The sequence below is a fragment of the Taudactylus pleione genome, unplaced genomic scaffold (assembly GCF_031769625.1).
Source record: "Taudactylus pleione unplaced genomic scaffold, aTauple2 ptg000556l, whole genome shotgun sequence".
Classification (NCBI taxonomy): domain Eukaryota; kingdom Metazoa; phylum Chordata; class Amphibia; order Anura; family Myobatrachidae; genus Taudactylus; species Taudactylus pleione.
In genome coordinates, this window is record NW_028284958.1 from 5,422,238 (window position 1) to 5,440,214 (window position 17,977).

Below are 17,977 nucleotides of genomic sequence, written 5' to 3' on the forward strand. Positions count from 1 at the left end.
TGATCATAGCGGCTAGTTTGCGCACGCGCATTGCGAACTTTACGCATGCTCAGTACAGCAAACTTCGGTGGCGTACGACCGTGCGGCCGCTTCGACCGACTCTGAATGAGGTCCTAAGTCTCAGGTGCAGTGAGTAAATCTATGACAAACTCCTTCTGTATCTTTAATGCGTTTCTCCTCACATTGAGGCTTTCTGAAAAAGGCAGAGGATTTCAATGCCAATCTTTAATCCCCAGTTGGGCTTTCGACGTCGGGATTCCGATGGCTGGCATACTGGCCATTGGTAAGTTGACTACATCCCCATCCGGGACACTGTGGCCTGTTCCCATTTTAACCACTGACCTGGCTAATATTTTTCCAAAAAACACTCAAAAATTGTTGATTTTTTTTATGACTGAAATATGTCAAGAACATCTATTTAATACTTATTCAACATGGTTTTATAATATATAACTATCATATTGATTTTTTTTGAGAAAACACAGACTATTAATACAGTATATTGATAACCAGAACATTGCAACATTGCAACTTTACACTTCCACAGTGGCTGCTGCTCTCTGCAGCCGCCAGGTAGTGGGTGCCACCAGGGCTGCCCGATCGACTGCACGGCAGACACTGTGGGAGGATACAAGGGTGCAGAGGGTCTGTAAGGTCCCCCTGAGATTGTCAGCCCAGTGGGTGTTTCTGACTGGTCGCATCTGATGCCTGCTGTAACCGAAAGCCATATGTTTGTTTGTGGTTCATCTTGTTTTTCCCTCACAGTAAAGCAAGCAGGGAAAAGACAAATACTACATTCTGGACCTCATTCAGAGTCTCTCGCAAGCGGCCGCTCACTGCATCCAGAGTATGCAAATCTTTCAAAGTGACGCCATGGGAAGCGATCGCTCGCCAAGGCATAAGCACACCCACTTTGGCTGTGCAAGTGATCGCTCTGTGTATGCTGACACCCCTTAGCCTATGTTGAGACGCCTACTTGCACACGTCATCTCCAGGAAGTGTATTAAAACATTGGTACATCGAGCACCATCAGTAGTGATCACAGCGCTTGTTGTTGCCTTACCCTGCCGCAAGCACTATGATGACTTCAGTGTAAAAAACAAGCATGTGACGTGTACTATGATGCTGCCTGTTAATTATGTATGCCTTAAATACGGCATTGAAACACTCAGGCACACCTGCGTTCGCACCTCCACGCCCCCGTTATTAGTGTCCTGAACCTGTTACCACCCACAAACGGCCTCTCCTGTCACTCATTTCACTGGGCTGTCTTTGCTGGGCGAGCAAGCGGGCTGCGCTCGCACAGAGTAGTACGTACATGTGCGTTCGCAAACCATCGGGCCGCTTGCGAGTGTACAGCGCTTGCGAGAGACTCTGAATAAGGTCCTCTGTCCATAACTTATCAACAGAGCTCTACGGAATGCAGGAATATACATTTGAACGCCTCACAGCACTGGGGTCATGGGTTCCTTCCTTAACCAAGGCACTGTCTGTGTAGAGTTTGTGTGTATACAGTATGTTTGCATGCGGGTTTCTTCTGTATGATCCTGTTTCCTCCCACAGTCTAAAGCACATACTGCTAGTTTAATTGGTCTCTGACAATCATAACCCAAGTGTGACTATAAATCTGTATTGCAGAGATATGCATCATTACAGATATGTCTACACTTAATGACTGTAATAAAAATGTTCTGATGTCTCCCATCATTCACTTTTTGTCCTTTATATTAATTACCAGTGATAGCATGTTGTCCTCCATAGCAAGTTTGTTTATTGCATTCTTATTCAAGTGTCTGTCATTCCAAACATAATGCTGAACTGTGGCTGAGATACATCGAAACACTTATCAGGACCTGGACAATGTATTGTATTAATAGAAGGTTTGTGCGATGAACCAAACATGTGAATCAGGCTTTTCTTTCCAATAGCCACAGCAGAAAAATAAAGCATCAGTGGGTAATCTATTGATTAATTACCATAGAAACTTAGTAAATGATAAATCCGAATGCCTGACAATAATCATTAGTATAAAAACAGAATTATGGGATTAGCTATAATATTTTTTTTCTAGTGGTTATTTTACATTTAAAGCATATTCCCAGTCTGTGAGGGTCATCATCCAGAAAGTACGCAGAAAATATAAAAGTTAAAATACTCCATATTCCTTTCTATGTGTTTGGATATCAGGAAGAGCTGCCCTTTAGCACTTTCATAAGTGTGCTTATTTTATCAGCTCACTTCCTCTTTATCAAGGCATTTGTCAATATACAAGTCATCACTGTTCTGCTTTCTCAATGTGGTTGCCAACGAGAGTAACAGAGAAAGTACCATTACGCATCTCAGTGGAGACATTGCTATCATTATAAACACACTACTGTATATCAACACAAAGGTGAAAGAATGTAAGAGATGTTAATGTGCTGTTTTAATAATAATACAGTTCAAATGTAAAGGTTCATAAATGTGGACCACTTGCTTCACTAATTTCCTTTCTACTATTTTCCCACCAAAATACTGTTCATTAAAGCTGCATTTATAGTTTAACCCCTTTCCTGCTAAGGATTTTCTCACTCCTGCACTGAGCCCATTTTTCCACATTTGCACTTGTCACATTCCAACATCAATATCACAATTTTTTTTCCATTACCAGCACAAATTATAACTTGGTTTTTTTTCACTCCTATTACAGATAATACCACTAAATCTTTTTCTCCTTCTAACATGTCAAATAAGATTTAACCCAATCACCAAAAAAGATTTTTCTAATTGAAATTTCAAGAAGGTGAACTAATAGCAGTAACACATTGCTCTTTTAATACATTGGGGGAGAAGTATCATCGGCGACATCGCCGATGCTTTACATCCCCCCCGACTTCGCGTACATACCGCGGTTAATTACCGCGGTATGTACCAAGAATATCGCAAAAAACAGCTCTCTCGATGAGAGCTGTCCTTTGCGATGCTGCTGAGCAGAGGGACTTCCAGGTTTAACACCCAGAAGTCCTTCTGCGCATGCGCAGAAGGCCGCGGGCCGCGGGGGCTCATGGGAGGGATCCCCAAGCCCCGAGTGTCATGGTAAGAAGCCCATAGTCTTCTATTGGGTAACGCCACCTGAAGGTGGCATTACCTAGCAACGCGAAGCAGCATTCTCCTGCTTAATACATATGGGGAATGCGGTAAAACCCCCGAAAACTGCATTTTCAGGGGTTTTACCGCATTTTCGCTGATGATACATCTCCCCCATTGAGAGGTCAGATTAGCTGTTTGTTCACTGGCACTGGGCTATGCTAACCATGCTGAGTTTGTGATAAGTGCTCTTATCCTTCGCGTTTCATCTGAATGATCAGACTTCTTTAGGGATCATGGTACTGCAGTGAACAAATAACTAATGATTTCAAGTTACACTGATTTCTCCCACTGCTGCTTGTTTGGTTGACTTTACAAAGTTAAATAGCTTTTAGTATACAACACTGGCACCGTGTTTATTTTAGAGATGAACGTTTTGGTTTTGCTGAAAACTGAACAAACTCGAACTTTGGGGTTTCGAGTTGAACTGAGTGCCAGGTTAAATCACTTTGGGGTTCTGAGTAGAACCAAGTCCCAACTCGGGTCTTTTTGCCAAGATCGGAACTCAGATAAAAAAAATGATCTCACGTGTTTTGGATTGCATTTAAGTCCCTCCCTCGTGATTTCAGGTGCTGCAAGTCATTGACTAGAAATGACTGGAGTTGAATGTTATTTTTGATAATAATACTATAGGAACAAAAACAAGTCCAAAGTGCATGACTTTAGCTGTTTTTATACATTTTTAAAGAAATCCAGAACCAAATCCGAAAAGGAACCAAAACACTTGAGGGTGGTTTTACCAAAACCAAAACATGACAAAAACAAAAAAAACATGGGGCTCTGCGCACATCTCTAGCTTATTTCAGATGTTGTGTTTAAAACACTTTGATTAACCTGTACCAAATTTTGCAGTTGAAATGAGCCAAAGTCCCTACTAATGACCGTAGATAACAGCACCTTCACGTTGGTCAAAATTTGGTCCTTTAATGCACAGGTTCTCATACTCGGTCCTCAGGACCCCAAACAGTGCATGTTTTACAGGTCTCCTCACATAATTACCAGTGAAATAATTAGCTGCACTTGTGGATCTTTTAAAACATGTCAGTGAGTAATGAATACACCTGTGCACCTGCTGGGTGACCTGGAAAACGTGAACTGTGTGTGGTCCTGAGGACCGAGTTTGAGAACCACTGCTTTAATGCTTAGAAAAAGCTCAGCTAGACTTTGGGTGTCATGGAAGAGATAACACTTCCAGTTATAACACCCTGGGAGCTCAACAAAATATTGCTTTATATATTTTGAATATAGAGTTGGTGTGCAAACTGGCACTATCATTATCCTTTAAAACACCTTGTTCTTATATTAAAAAACAAACATTTTGCATTCAAATTAGTATGTAGCATAAGCAGTTATGTGATGAGAAATGATTCAGATTTGGGAATAGAGTAAGATAGAGCAAGTAAATGCGCACCTGCACAAACCATGTTGCAATGCAAGGGGTGCAAATACATACATGTTGTTTGCATGTAGGGTAAATACTGGCTGCTCTTGCATGTAGCCCACAAATACTGCACAGCTTTATTTTTACACTGCAATGTAGATGTCAGTTTGGACACAGCCTCCCAAATTTAACTCTCTCTGCACATTTTAAATCTGCCCCACTGCAGTGCAACATGGTTTTACCAAGATGCAGGGGCGTCTTTAGAGAGGAGGGGGCCCGGGTGCATCCCCTATCAAGGGCCCCCTCCTCTCTCACCCCGGGAGCCGACTGATGCAGCTGGCCGGTCACCACAGAATCAGTAGACTCTGGGCGCCAATTTCCCAGCGATTTCCTCACAGCGCATGCGCAAAACACCGGAAGAATTTCCGCAGTGGACATTTTCCAGCCTTTTTCTTTGGCAGCACTGAGAGACTCGACGTGGGACCTCGGAGAGGTAAGTGTTAGATAATATTGGTGCAGGCTGAGCGGTGCGGACCCCCCTGGACCCAGGGGCCCGTGTGCACTGCACACCCTGCACCCATTATAGATACGCCCCTGCCAAGATGCACAGTTACTTGCTCTTTATTACTCTATCCCCAAGTTCAGGCCCTTAGACGCTATAAATTCTAGTTTCAAAAGTAATTTGTTATCCTGCTGGCCAGTATCGATTAGCTAGTATTAAAACAGGCTTCAGAGTGGGTAATACAAATGGCATTCTACATTGCTAGGTCCTAGTGTAGAATGAGATGCCAGTTCCTGGTGGCTATTGAAGAAAAAAAAATTTTTTCAATGCTTATGGCAAATGTAGAAAGCAAAATCTAACTCTGATAGATAATGTTAAATGTAAACCCAAGCCCATACGGTAGAGTACAAAATAAAGTTTTAACAGTAATTGGAATGGCATTGTAGCTCTGCATTCAGGGCCTGATTCAGATGTGGTTGCAATGCCAATATTTACACAGATTGAACAATTTGCCATTGCCCATGCGTATAAGCTGCACGGCACATGTGCAGCGATTGAATTGGGTTCACGCAGTGGATTCACTCGCAAAGTGAGTGACAGGTAGTCAGCGTTTGGCACAGGTAATGAGGGGGGTTAGAAAAACGCAGGCGTGTCGGATCTTTTATACACTGTTTTCTGGGCATGCATAAATTAACCACTGCATCCTTGCTCACAGCAGGAGAGCCCTCTGTGTATCTGGAGACCCCAGGAGCGTATATTTTTACGCACTCCATACTCCAGGCCAACACTGTAAAGGTTCCATGGTAATATGTCACTATAAACATTTGCCTTTGCAAAGGCTAGTCTGACCTATAGGCAGACAAGTGGGCACTCATAAATCTGGTATCCTCACAAACCCCATATCCATCTAAAATCTGATAGGAATTGTTTATCTTAAACATAATAAAGTATTTAAATGAGAATAATGAGAAATGAAATTGAATCAAACACTTACTTGATTGTACGTGTGTGTCTTCGGGTGTAAGGAGAAATGACCTTAAATAGTAGCTCAATGGCGCCATTTATACCCAGCATCTCTCCGATTGGGACTGTAAACAAAAATAAACGTATCAAAATCTGCAGGAATTTACTAAATCTGCGACATTTGATAGAAAAAGGCACATTCAACTCCTTAGGGCACACACTTCAGTGAATATAGAATAATGACAAATCTTATTCTTTCCGGAGTAAACTTTTGTATTAGTACCAACCAAAAGATGATGGTATTGATAAGTGCATTTTTCATAGACTGCTCATCTCTGAGTGTTTGGCATAGAAATAACACCTTTCTAAACAGGAATTTACAGAGTTAGGATTTAAGATTATTCCTTCTGTAGACACAATGGGGCAGATGTATGAAGCTCTGGAAAGTGATAAAGTGCAGAGTGATAAACGACCAACCAATCAGCTCACAACTGTCATGTTACAGGCTGTGTTTGAAAAATGACAGGTGGGAGCAGATTGGTTGGTCGTTTATCACTCTCCACTTTATCACTTTCCACAGCTTCATACATCTGGCCCAATGGGCTCAATCCAATTAGGTGCGAGTTACTCATGGTGCAAGTAAATGCGGCTGTATGCAGCACTTATGGTACCACCAAACTCGCAGACTTTTGTTTGCAGCCCCATAGGGCTGAGTACAAAAATGTGTGAGTCCGGGGTGAGATCAGGCCGCTAGGGGGGCAAATTCTGGTTATGTTCCCCGCATTTCAATGCTGTTGCTACAGCAACTCACCCCCTTTGCGGCTTATTGAATTGAGCCCATTGTGTCAGAATACAAATTTTGACTTTTCTGCACCTTTCGGGTGGAAAAATCTGGATATATACAAAGCAGCAGAAACACAGCGCTTTAAGAATTCGATCGTTATGAACCTCTATCACAATATATAATCAATAAAATAATCATGAATGGTGATGTAGTAAATCCTGTGGTTTTGGTCTGAATATAACATCCAATAAGTAGTGGTTTCTAAACCACCAAAAAATGCATTTTTAATTTTTACTATGTTGTCTTGCAGAGTTTATCTTGTCCAGAGTATCATTAATAGTATTTAGTCATCTCTATCTCAATATTGTCTTAGTAAAACTGAAGTATGTATCTTGGGTTAATCCTACTGCATGTCCTACTGCATGTCATATTGCTCTTTCAATAAAAAGTCAGATTTACAGTATGAAGGTTTTTAGCCAGTTTGCTGACACGGAAACATCTATTCATTAGGATTGTAGTATCTCTGCAATTTGTATGAAAGCAGGAGACAAGTGTTGAAATAAGTAATGCAGGAGTCCTTGTCTTTATTATTTTTGGAGCTTGATCCCTGGTGCCTAATGTCATCTCTAGACCTGGCATTAGCCATTGCAGCCAATATGCTACAATATCATTTTCTTTTCCCGTAGCTTATGCTTGCACAAGCGTGTCCGAATCCAGCAGTAAAGTGATAGATTAAGCTATCATTTAACCATTTAAGCTGCATACACACAGAACGATTTTTGAACGATAATCATTTGAAAAAATCGTTCACTTTCGGAGTCAAACGATGAACGATTATCGTTCATGCGCATTCACGTTTGTAGTTTGTAGTTCAGTCAGACTTGTCAACTCAACGATTTTCATTAAGGGAATATGCAAAAATCGTTTGTAGTTCAAAAAAATTGTTCACTACACTTAAAAATCTGACAGATAATCTGACAGAAAATCGTCCATAAAATCGTTGGTAACAAAATCGTGTGTGTATGCAGCTTTACTGTTTGTCAGGAGGGGCATTGGGAAAAGAAGTGCACGAGGTCAGGTATGTTGAATGGAATTAAATCCATAACTTACACTTAAGTCAACTTTGAAGGTCCTTGAGTGCCTACAAAAGTCCATATATCTTTGTGCTTGTTACAAATTTAGGAACAAGCCAAAAATATTTCTACATCTCAACACAACTAAATAATGAACTGCTAACTAAGAGCTGAGGACTATACACTGCTGATGATGCCATTTCTACTTTTAAACTTTCTCACTACCGTCAGACCTACTATAAATTCCCCTTCATCTGTTTTGATTTGGAAGCGCTCCAGAGTCTGTTTCAGTTGCTCTTTAAACGTCACAGTTCATTAATGCAGAGATACCGATATCTCATCATCTCCTCAGGCCTGTCAGGTGTCTGCCAAATAATTTTGCTGATGGTAACATTTGGAAGTGTAGTATAAGCTTATTCTAACAAAAGCAAAAGGCAGAAAACAATTAGGGAAGCTGGGCTAGACTATTGCCCCTTTTAAATGAGATCCATGTGCCATAAGCCATCATCATAGGCAATAGTGAAGACACAAGCAGCTGACACACACCACTGATCATTCTTTAAATAATCCAGCTGACCCATTTGCAAATGCAAATTGTTTGTGCACACGAGGCTTCGCTGCTAAAATCATTCATCACTTTTCTAATACCACTGAGTGAGAAATTGTGTAATGTTGTTCTATATTATTTAATATAGATAAATAGACCGCAAAATAAAAACAAATAATAATAATATGTTTCATGGATTATTATTATATATTATTTAAACGGTGCCAGTGTCTTTAGCATACTTTCCTTTCAGAAGCATAGACAGTGTTTTTTCGGAATAAAGCATTTATGTACAAGTAGAACAAGATGGGTGTTGCGGAGGTTGTCCATGACCTCAATTGTAAAGCATAATGGAATATGTTGGCCATATATAAATAACTGGTAAACATGTCTTCACTATTGCTTGATTAACCCTAGAGCTGCCAAGATAATTTGCATAAATACAATAACACCCTATCACCGTGATTAAGGGGAATATTTATTAATGTATGGGTTTCAGCTTATCGGGGCAATAAGAAATTAAGGATTGCCCCAATGTATTAAAATACACATAAACCTCTGTGATGTGTTAGAAATGAAGTGATCGCTAATGCAATCACTTATCCTTCAGGACCCCAGCACCATTCTGCACATGTGTGGTTGGCTGACCACGCACTTGTGAGCAGAGAGTGCCGATCCTACACATCCCTTTCTTGGTAAACTCTGTGGAGTATAACCTATAGGATATAATAGCTAACGCTGTCAGAAGATAGTGTTAGCTATCATGGCCAAGCTCTGGAATATGAAAATTATTACATTTCGCAATTACAATAGATAGCCTCCATATATGAGGGCTGCTTTTGTGTTCAAAAACAAAGGATCGCATCAGACATTCAGGAGATACTTAATAGTCGGGGGTACCCTTCAAACTGGATATTTTCGGGGGATATCATATAAATATTCCTCAATAAATAGTCTCCAAACAGAGAAGGGCACCAGTGTGTTAGCCCATCATTTCTTGAGTGGCAATAATTTATTTAACAAAACCAACCTAGTTTCCTAGTTTTGGCTTTCAAATTATTGCTGCTTTAATAATACAGGCTAACTCACCTGAATCGCACCCATACCCAAGGGTGCTGAGAGGGGGGTGTGGGTGCTAAATACATGGGCCCAGGCTTGTTGGAGGGACCAAGCGGTCCGACGGTCCCCCTCCTCTCTTACCCGTCAGCAGCCCAGCACACGCTGCTGTGTGCTGAGCTGCAGTGGGAGACTGCTGCTGTTGAGCAGCAGCACTCTCCTCTCCTATGCCAGTGGGGGGAGTGATAACACTGATCACCCCCCGTGGATTTGCACTGGGCTGAGGGGTTCACAGTGCCTAGTGTTTTTTTTATCTACATGGGGTGTGACAACACCTCCTGCGATTAGGCCACGCCCTCGTATAGTAATGGGGCCCGGGCCGGCTCTCTATGACCCTATCCATGCCTGTATCTTACAGGTTATTACAGATGACCCCATGTGTTGCACACAATATCAGCTGTCATGTAAAGTACTGTATATATTCATATTCCCAGAGTTGAGTTAATAATGTTTTAGAGCACCTTGAGAGATACACACCATTGGAAGCATACACTTGGATAGCACAGAGACAAGGCGTCAGATTATCAGAGGTTGTCAAATTTTTTCTTATTAAACTCAATGTAACATCAGTAGCTTCCAATTTGTGTGCTTTTTCTCCAAAATGTCCATCTACAAAAGAATACAAAAATAAATAAATTGTATTTTATACAATGGTTACCGTTCATATTTCATGTAATGGTAAGGATAGATAGATAGATAGATAGATAGATAGATAGATAGATAGATAGATAGATAGATAGATAGATAGATAGATAGATAGATAGAGATAGAATTCCATACCCACATAATTAGATCAGGTGCTGATAAAAATCACGTTACTACTGTATGCTGGCGCATGCGTGTGCACAGGAGAGCAGTGCCTGTAGTAGGACCTCAGTTACAGCCTGGAGAGACAGGAGCTCAGCTGACATAGGGTTCTGACAGCCAAGCTAGAATGATATCCCTTACCTAATGTCACTCCAGGACAGATTGAAGTTCAGTGATTCTACAATGATCTGCCTTGAAGTGCTAGTAGACACTAATAGTAAGTGCTGTTTCCATACAAAGCCCACTTACTACTTAATGAAAACAGCAGTCTTGGTTAATGGCTTATGGCCCCTGCTGTGATGTGATGACCACTGCAGGCATATGCTGGACACTACAAATGGCTAGACTACTTGAGCACTAAAGGCAGCATAGGTTTGTCACCTGTGTGGTACATGAAGATGCTGGGTAAACGTGTGTGAAATAGGCACATGATTTGTTATTGTTGGCATATGAGACATCTGGTGGTATCTAATAACATTTACAGATATATGCTGGGCACCGGAGATTGGGTGTTGCTGGGTAGCTGTGGAGTGGAGAGAAAAGTGTGTCAGAGGGAAAAAGGAAACAGATGGGGAAGAGATAGCTCGTAAAAAGAGGTGTTGCCTGGGCTTGCTATGTCTCTCTTTTTCCTCCTCTCTCTATTCAACACCCTCCATCTTTTTCTCCTCCTCTCTCCGTTTCTTTTTCAGATGTAAAGCTGGGTACACAATAGCCTGCCAACCTATCTAATGACTGGGAAATGTATACACACTTGCCAATCGTTCTGGCGATATGCCTGCGCTGTTAGCTCTGACCTCACAACTGGGTGGGCATTTAAATGTGCAAGATATATCTTTATCTGCTATCTGCTGAGCTGCACAGCAGGTTGGACATGTTTGTGAACGACGTCGCTCACAGATATATCCGCTGTACACACCAGCAGATGCACCATGGATATATTGCCCATTCATATATCTATCAGTGTGTAATCCAAGCAGCCCTCAGCCTCCAGTGAATATGTACTGTAAGTAAGAAATGTAAAGTTGCAATGTTTCAATGATCTATGGGCCTGATTCAGAGCCGTACGTAAGCGGCCGATCGTTCGTTCCGAGCGATGTTTGCACAACTGCGCATGCGTACGGATCATAATACGCATGCGCGAACCAGTCAGTGCGGCCGAAAATCGTTTGTTCGCTAAATAGCGAATGCCTGCTATTTTGAGTGACAGGAGGAGGCGTATGTGGGTGGTAACAGGGGAAGGTGCTTGAAAACGGAGAGTGGAGATCAGAACGCAGACGCGCTTAAAGGTCAAAACGGGCGTTTTATGGGTGTGCATACTTATTACAGCAGCGTCATTGACCACGTCACTGAGTTATTTCATAGTCAGAACTGCTCGCATGATTGCGGTAGGAAAAACCAACCACAAGAAAAGCGGGCAGTTCATACGCTGGTCGATGTACTCAATTAATCTAATAAATAGCGGACATGACGTAGGATGCGAGCGGCCAGGGGGCTTAGTTTCCCAAAAAACAACCGCAAGTTTTGTTCACTCCTTCAGACACAGAGGCGTGAACAGACCGCAAAGAGCGAACGGTTCATTTGAATAGCCACCCCTTTTTTCTGAACGAGCGAGCGCAAATAGCGTCCGGCTCTGAATCAGGCCCTATATGCCAAAATATCGCCGGTTATTTTTTATTTATTATATATTTTATTTTTATTTTTAAATCGATATTACTGTGATGTGTTTCAGGAAAAAATACTTTTTAAAAAAAATCAAGTTGGATAAATTTTAAATAAATGTTCTTGACCTAGTTCAATAATAAAAAAAAATTACGATTTCTGAGCAGTTTTTGAACATTAGTCAGTTAAGTGGTTAAATAGCACAGTATCTTTCTTAGAAAATCCTTGTCTCCTTTTCCAAATTTCTCTGGAGGCTACAAAATATGGCTTCCAATTACAAAAGTGGGGAATCCCTCAGATACAGTACCTCTCTGGCCTACCTTGACCATCAAACGCAGAAGGGGTAAAAGGAGGCTGTAGTCAAGGGAATCTGTTCTTGCAAAATTTACCAGGGTTTGAAGCAGGGCCTCACTACCACCCTTGGAGATCATGTAGTGAATCCTGCGGTGAGTTCCTGTAAGAGAGAAAAACAGGAGCAGGATTTATAGTTATCCCGAGAGAAAGAAGACATTTAAATGTGCCTTGCTGATTTTAAACCTTTAGACTAAGCACATTTAGGAACAAGGGGTTAATATTTTTCTATAGTCTTATTGCTTGGTGGTATGTTTCCCAGGGACCAGTGGGTTTGTCAATGGTGTCCATTTAGTTTTATAATACCATTCCCCTTTTATGGCTGGTTCTTGTTGTTGCTGAGAGGTACTGCTGCATAGGAAGGTATATTATGTTCAATCCACACAGGGGAAGTTATGGTTTTTAAAGTAGGGACTATGACATGGAATTTTGTAGGTAGCATTATGGTATTGTCATAATGGACTTTGGCTGCAAGGATGCCTAATTCTGGTTGCATATGACTCAACCCCAGAAGATGGTTCATGAGGCTAATGCACAGAGGGCCTGATTCAGACCCGGTCGCAAGCGCTGTGCACTCGCAATCGGGTCGATGGTGGCCCAGAGTGCATGCGCACGACGGAGCCGGCTCCGTCGTGCGCATGCGCGAGACCCGGATAGTGACGGGCATTCCGTCGCTCCGGGTATTGCACCAAAGGGGGCGTGCTGTCAATGTTGAATGACAGCACGCCCCCTTTGGTGGGCGGGCCGGGGTGGGTGGCTGCCCAGACGGAGGCGTTCCCATGAGAATGCCTACCGTCTGGGGGCGGCCCCACTGACATCACAAGTGATGTCAGTGGGAGAGCTTTCGGCTCTGTTAGAGCCGAAAGCTCTCTGGGGCTTGCGCCCACGAGACCCTACCACAAGGGTCTTGTCGCAAGCCCGATGGTCGCAATGGTCTTGACCATCGCGACCATCATCATGGCCGCTCGCTATAGCTGTGGGTGGTCACCCACAGCTATGCGAGCGGCCAGGAGGCCATTCTTAAAAAAAAAAAGACTGGCCCTGATTCATAGCGAGCGCTCTGTCAGAGCGACCGGCTCTGAATCAGGGCCAGAGGGACCTCTGCCCAGGTCCCTTGCGCCTGGGCAGAGTAAATGTTTTGCCTATAATACCGGGCTATGTGCGTTTGGGAACCGGTGTTGTTTTCAGGATCTCTGTATCCACTGTGGAAGGTCTAAGGAGTAGAGACTGATGACATTTTGCCAGAGGGAGTAGTATGCCCCCAGCCAGTCAAGACACCAGCTGAGCCTTGTCTCTGACGCTTAGGATATGTCCATATCGGCAGGATGCTATATTTCTGAGGGATGGCTTTACTAAGGTTTACCCTCTTCCTATTGAGGGAGAGGTGCACATGAGAATGCTTGGAGTTATACTCTGCTTATGAGTTTCTAGATGTTCTTTGTGAAAAGGTGCGACAAAAGTTGCAAATTGGGTTGTATTATTGATTCTTATCTTATTGATAGCTTAATGTGAGCTTATCCGCCATCCATGTATCTTATTTTGAGGGTTCTTCAGTTTACGATACGATTCCAGAGATTAAAAATGTATATGGGTTATGGGCCATTCTTTTGTTTTTTGGGCTGGTTGGTCTCCTGTACTGGTTGATTTTGCATTGTTTCTCCTTTGGATTTCCCCTCTTTTTGAATATCCATTTGGATGGTAATGATCTCATGTCCTGTATTTCTCTAGGCTGGATATTGTCTATGGACAGAGTTTTGAAGCAGGTGGTGGAGAGGTGGCCTTCTTGAAGAGTGTTGTGGTCTAATATTATTCCTCGGTAGGTGTAATGATGCAGTAGGTGTAATGTGGCCATTAACTTTTCCTGTAAAAGGGTGAATTTGGTGATTGGACCGAAGAGTCTCAGTGGTGTGGGTGTTGTTAGCTCCTTCCTTAACAGAACCTCGTTGTTGGGAAAGAATGATAACAGTGGCTGTCTTGATGTAAGTCTTGAGGTGCTCTTCTCATTAATACATTGGTTAGGCTGATTCTACTCTACTGGGGCCAGCGGCACCACCAGTCCAGTGTCATTGGAATGGAAGGGAAATTGGGTACCTTAAGTCAGTGACTCTCAAACTCGGTCCCAAGCAGTTCACATTTTAAAGGTCACATAGCAGCTGCATAGGAGTATTACCAACTGTCACATTTTAAAGATCCACAGGTGACCTGGAAAACATGAACTGTTTGGGATTCTAAGAATCAAGTTTGAGAACCACTGCCTTAACTAAATAGTGTTGGGCTGGCATTCCGCCCCCATCTGGGCAGTCATTATTGCTTGTTATGGGCTGGCAGTTGGCCCTCATTTTTAAGTCAATTTGTTAAGCAGACAGTTTTTGCTGCATTGTAGGGCTATTCTTTCTTTCACCACCATACCTACCTTTATCCCTTTTTTAAATAAAAGCTGACCTTTTTCCCTCCTGATACTGTACAGTATGTCTGAGTCATTATTTTAGATAAGTTACTATAATTTGCTCTTGTTTATAAATATGGGCTGATATTAGCCGACAGAAAGTTTATTATAATTTTCCTTCATCAGATGTGGTGAAAGAATCTCATTCAGTGAATGAACAGTTTGAAATTGTGGCACTGTTGGAGTCATCTAATTAACATTGGCTGGACATATTTTAAGAAAACTGTAATCGATCAAGGAATCTGACCACACATAGGAGTTGCCAACTGCACAGGTCTAATTGGAGATGTCTATATGCAGGCAGTGGCGGATCCACGAGAGAGGGGGGTGCTATTATTTACTCCCTGGAGCCAAGTTCTCAGCCATCTTAGCCTCCTCACTAACTGACAGTCTGGCACAATATACAGTGAGTGAGGCAGTAGAACCAGCTGAAAGCTTGGCTTTTGGGAGGAGATGAGGCACTAGGGAGGAGAGGGATATTGAGGGTGCCCAAAGTGCCTTTGAAGAAGATGTGTGTGTTATGGAGAGAGATTTCCCCTCCTGGATCCATCACAGTGTGCTGGGTCACTACTCCCATGATGTTAATGTAGAACCTCAGATATCATCTTAGAAATGAGCAAGACAAGGTTTCATCTTGCCTCCTGGTCTTAACAGTTCATCTCCCAGTCCTCCCAGCCCCCCCCCCCCACTCGCTACAGTCATCAGCCAATTACTGAAGGTAAGAATGGAGTGACTGGCAACATGAGAGTAACACGAGGATGAAAGATTTGGGGGGAGATCTACTGTATCAAACATTCAAACTAGATAAAGTGGAGATGTTGCCGATTGCAACCAATGAGCTTCTAACTGACATTTCAGAGATTAAGCCAGATAAATGATAGCTACAAGCTGATTGGTTGCTATGAGCAATTCTTTGTTCTATTCCTACTCCATCCACTGTGTCAGTCATTATACTTAGGGACACAATGCCTATCATTATTGACTCATTCCACTGGAGCCATGAGTTCAATTTTATTACAGATGTTTTCTCTCAATGTCCCATCCCTATTCACCAGTGTCTGGGGAGGGGGTGGGGCTAATATGATGCACTTATTTTAATAGTGTCATTTTGGCCTGCCCCTTTTCCACATATGTATACGGAAACTCTCCCTTGCTAATTCTGTACAATATTTAGTAAATTTAGTTTATTTTGCTAAATTGAGCAGCCAACATATTATATGTGCATGGGCAGCTAAAGTGACCCTAGTATACAGACACATTCTGTGCTTGAGAATAGATGCTGAGAACAGCTGCCATCACTATCAGCATCCATTGGCACCAGCCATATCATTGGTGTAAAAGATGCATCTGAAATAAGGCAGATGTCTGCGTATGGACAACCTCGAATAGCCTCCAATTCTACATGTCTACAACGTGCAACGAGATTGGTGCATGCATAATAGAGAAGTCACCAGGAACAAGGCGTGGGAAACCTGTGCATGCACAGTAGACTCTGGCACAGTGTCACAGCCTGCTGTGTCGTGAGACCGCCCCTGATTATAGCTGATTGCAGCTTTGAACCAATTGCTTGTAATTAATTTGAAATGCCAATTTTATGTCTTCCTGTTTTAAGCCACTCAGAGCTCCTTGCTTGGTTTAGAATGGACAACAAAAGCACAATATATTGGTGTCATTATCTATAGTATGGTTAGTACAGTCACTTCACATTGCAAGTACTGTATTTTTACACCACTATTAGTTTAGGTACATCTCCTGCAATAAAATACATACTAATGTCATATGGTCACTTACCAGCAGACAGCAATTCACTTAATACACTCAGGATATTCAGGGTTACATCTTTTTCGCTCGAGTTCTGTAATGACAAGAAAATAGACACAATACATTTACTTTTTTTAATATGTGTCTCTTTACCTTGTCAGTTTCTTATGATTAAATGTTTTTTCAGGGTGTGGTATAAGAGATAGACAGTAATTAGATAGACAATGTCTAGATAGAAACCAGATGTTAGACAGTCAATAGTTAGACAGGGACAAAAGGTCGACAGGGACAAAAGTCAGACACACTAAAGTTCGACATGTAAGAAGGTCAGACACGTACAAAAGGTCGACAGGGTCAAAAGTTTGACATGAAAACAGTCGACACCAAAATTGTCGACAATTTGTTTTAAAAAATGTTTAGCCCTAAACCCTAAACCCTCCCCTTGGTGCCCTACCCTAACCCTCCCTCCTGGTGCCTAACCCTAACCATCTGGGTAAGTGCCTAACCCTAACCTACGGGGTAAGTGCCTAAACCTCCAGTAAATGCCTAACCCTAACCAACAACAAAAGAAATGGGTTGACCATTTTTGTGTCGACAATTTTCATGCCGAACTTTTGACCATGTCGACCTTTTGTACCTGTCGACCTTTTAACATGGCGAACTTTAGTGTGTCTGACTTTTTTCCCTGTTGACCTTTTGTCCCTGTCTAACTATTGACTGTCTAACATCTGGTGTCTACCTAGACATTGTCTATCTAATTACTGTCTATAGTCCGGAACCTGTTTTTTCAGTGTTTCCTTTTTTGAATGTACAGTAATCAATTTTATATTCCTGTTCAAAAATACATAAAATGACACACAGTGACAGCGTAGCTCTTGTGGTTATGAGAGTGATCAGCAGAAGGTTACAAAATACAAATTCCTTGTTACAGCAGCGATAAAAAAACTATGCCATTTCAGCTTCTATTGCTGGAATTTTATATGATTTTGTGCTTGGAAAGAGTTATTCTTTTATTTGCATAATTGAAGTTAGGGCCCGATTCAGCCCCACTCGCTAGGATGCATTTGCTCGTAGCCTGCCGATGTTTGCAATCTGTGCATGTGTATAAGTCGCAGTTCACATGCGCGAACCAGTTGATGTGATCGCGAAGCGATCTCCCCTTGTACACAGACACCTCGCTAGAATGAGTGACAGGACGAGCAGTTTGTGGTTGGTGACAGGGGTTGGTCGATGGAAACGGGGGTGTGGTGGTGTGAACGCCGGCTTGTCTGTGCATCTTAACACCATTTCAGAGGCGTGCATAATTAAGACGGAGCATCATAGTACACGTCACATGGCTGAATTACACACTGAAGCACTCGGAGCGCTTGCGGTAGAGTATGGTCAGCCGCAAGTGCTGCGTACGCTTCCGATGGTACTTGGCTGTGAGTGAACGCATCTAGCGAGCGTGTCTGAATAGGG

At 42.3% G+C, this 17,977-nt stretch overlaps 1 protein-coding gene across 1 annotated transcript in view; it reads right to left on the reverse strand.

Annotated features, from left to right (window-relative positions):
- Positions 1 to 17,977, reverse strand: part of AGBL1 (AGBL carboxypeptidase 1) — a 676,305-nt gene that overhangs the window by 594,583 nt on the left and 63,745 nt on the right. Inside the window, exons 2-5 of the mRNA XM_088452839.1 lie at positions 16,547 to 16,610; positions 12,266 to 12,412; positions 9,970 to 10,101; positions 6,004 to 6,097 (exon numbers count right to left, since the gene is read on the reverse strand). Coding sequence (XP_088308965.1) covers positions 6,004 to 6,097; positions 9,970 to 10,101; positions 12,266 to 12,412; positions 16,547 to 16,610 — 437 coding nt within the window. The remainder of the gene's footprint in view (positions 1 to 6,003; positions 6,098 to 9,969; positions 10,102 to 12,265; positions 12,413 to 16,546; positions 16,611 to 17,977) is intronic.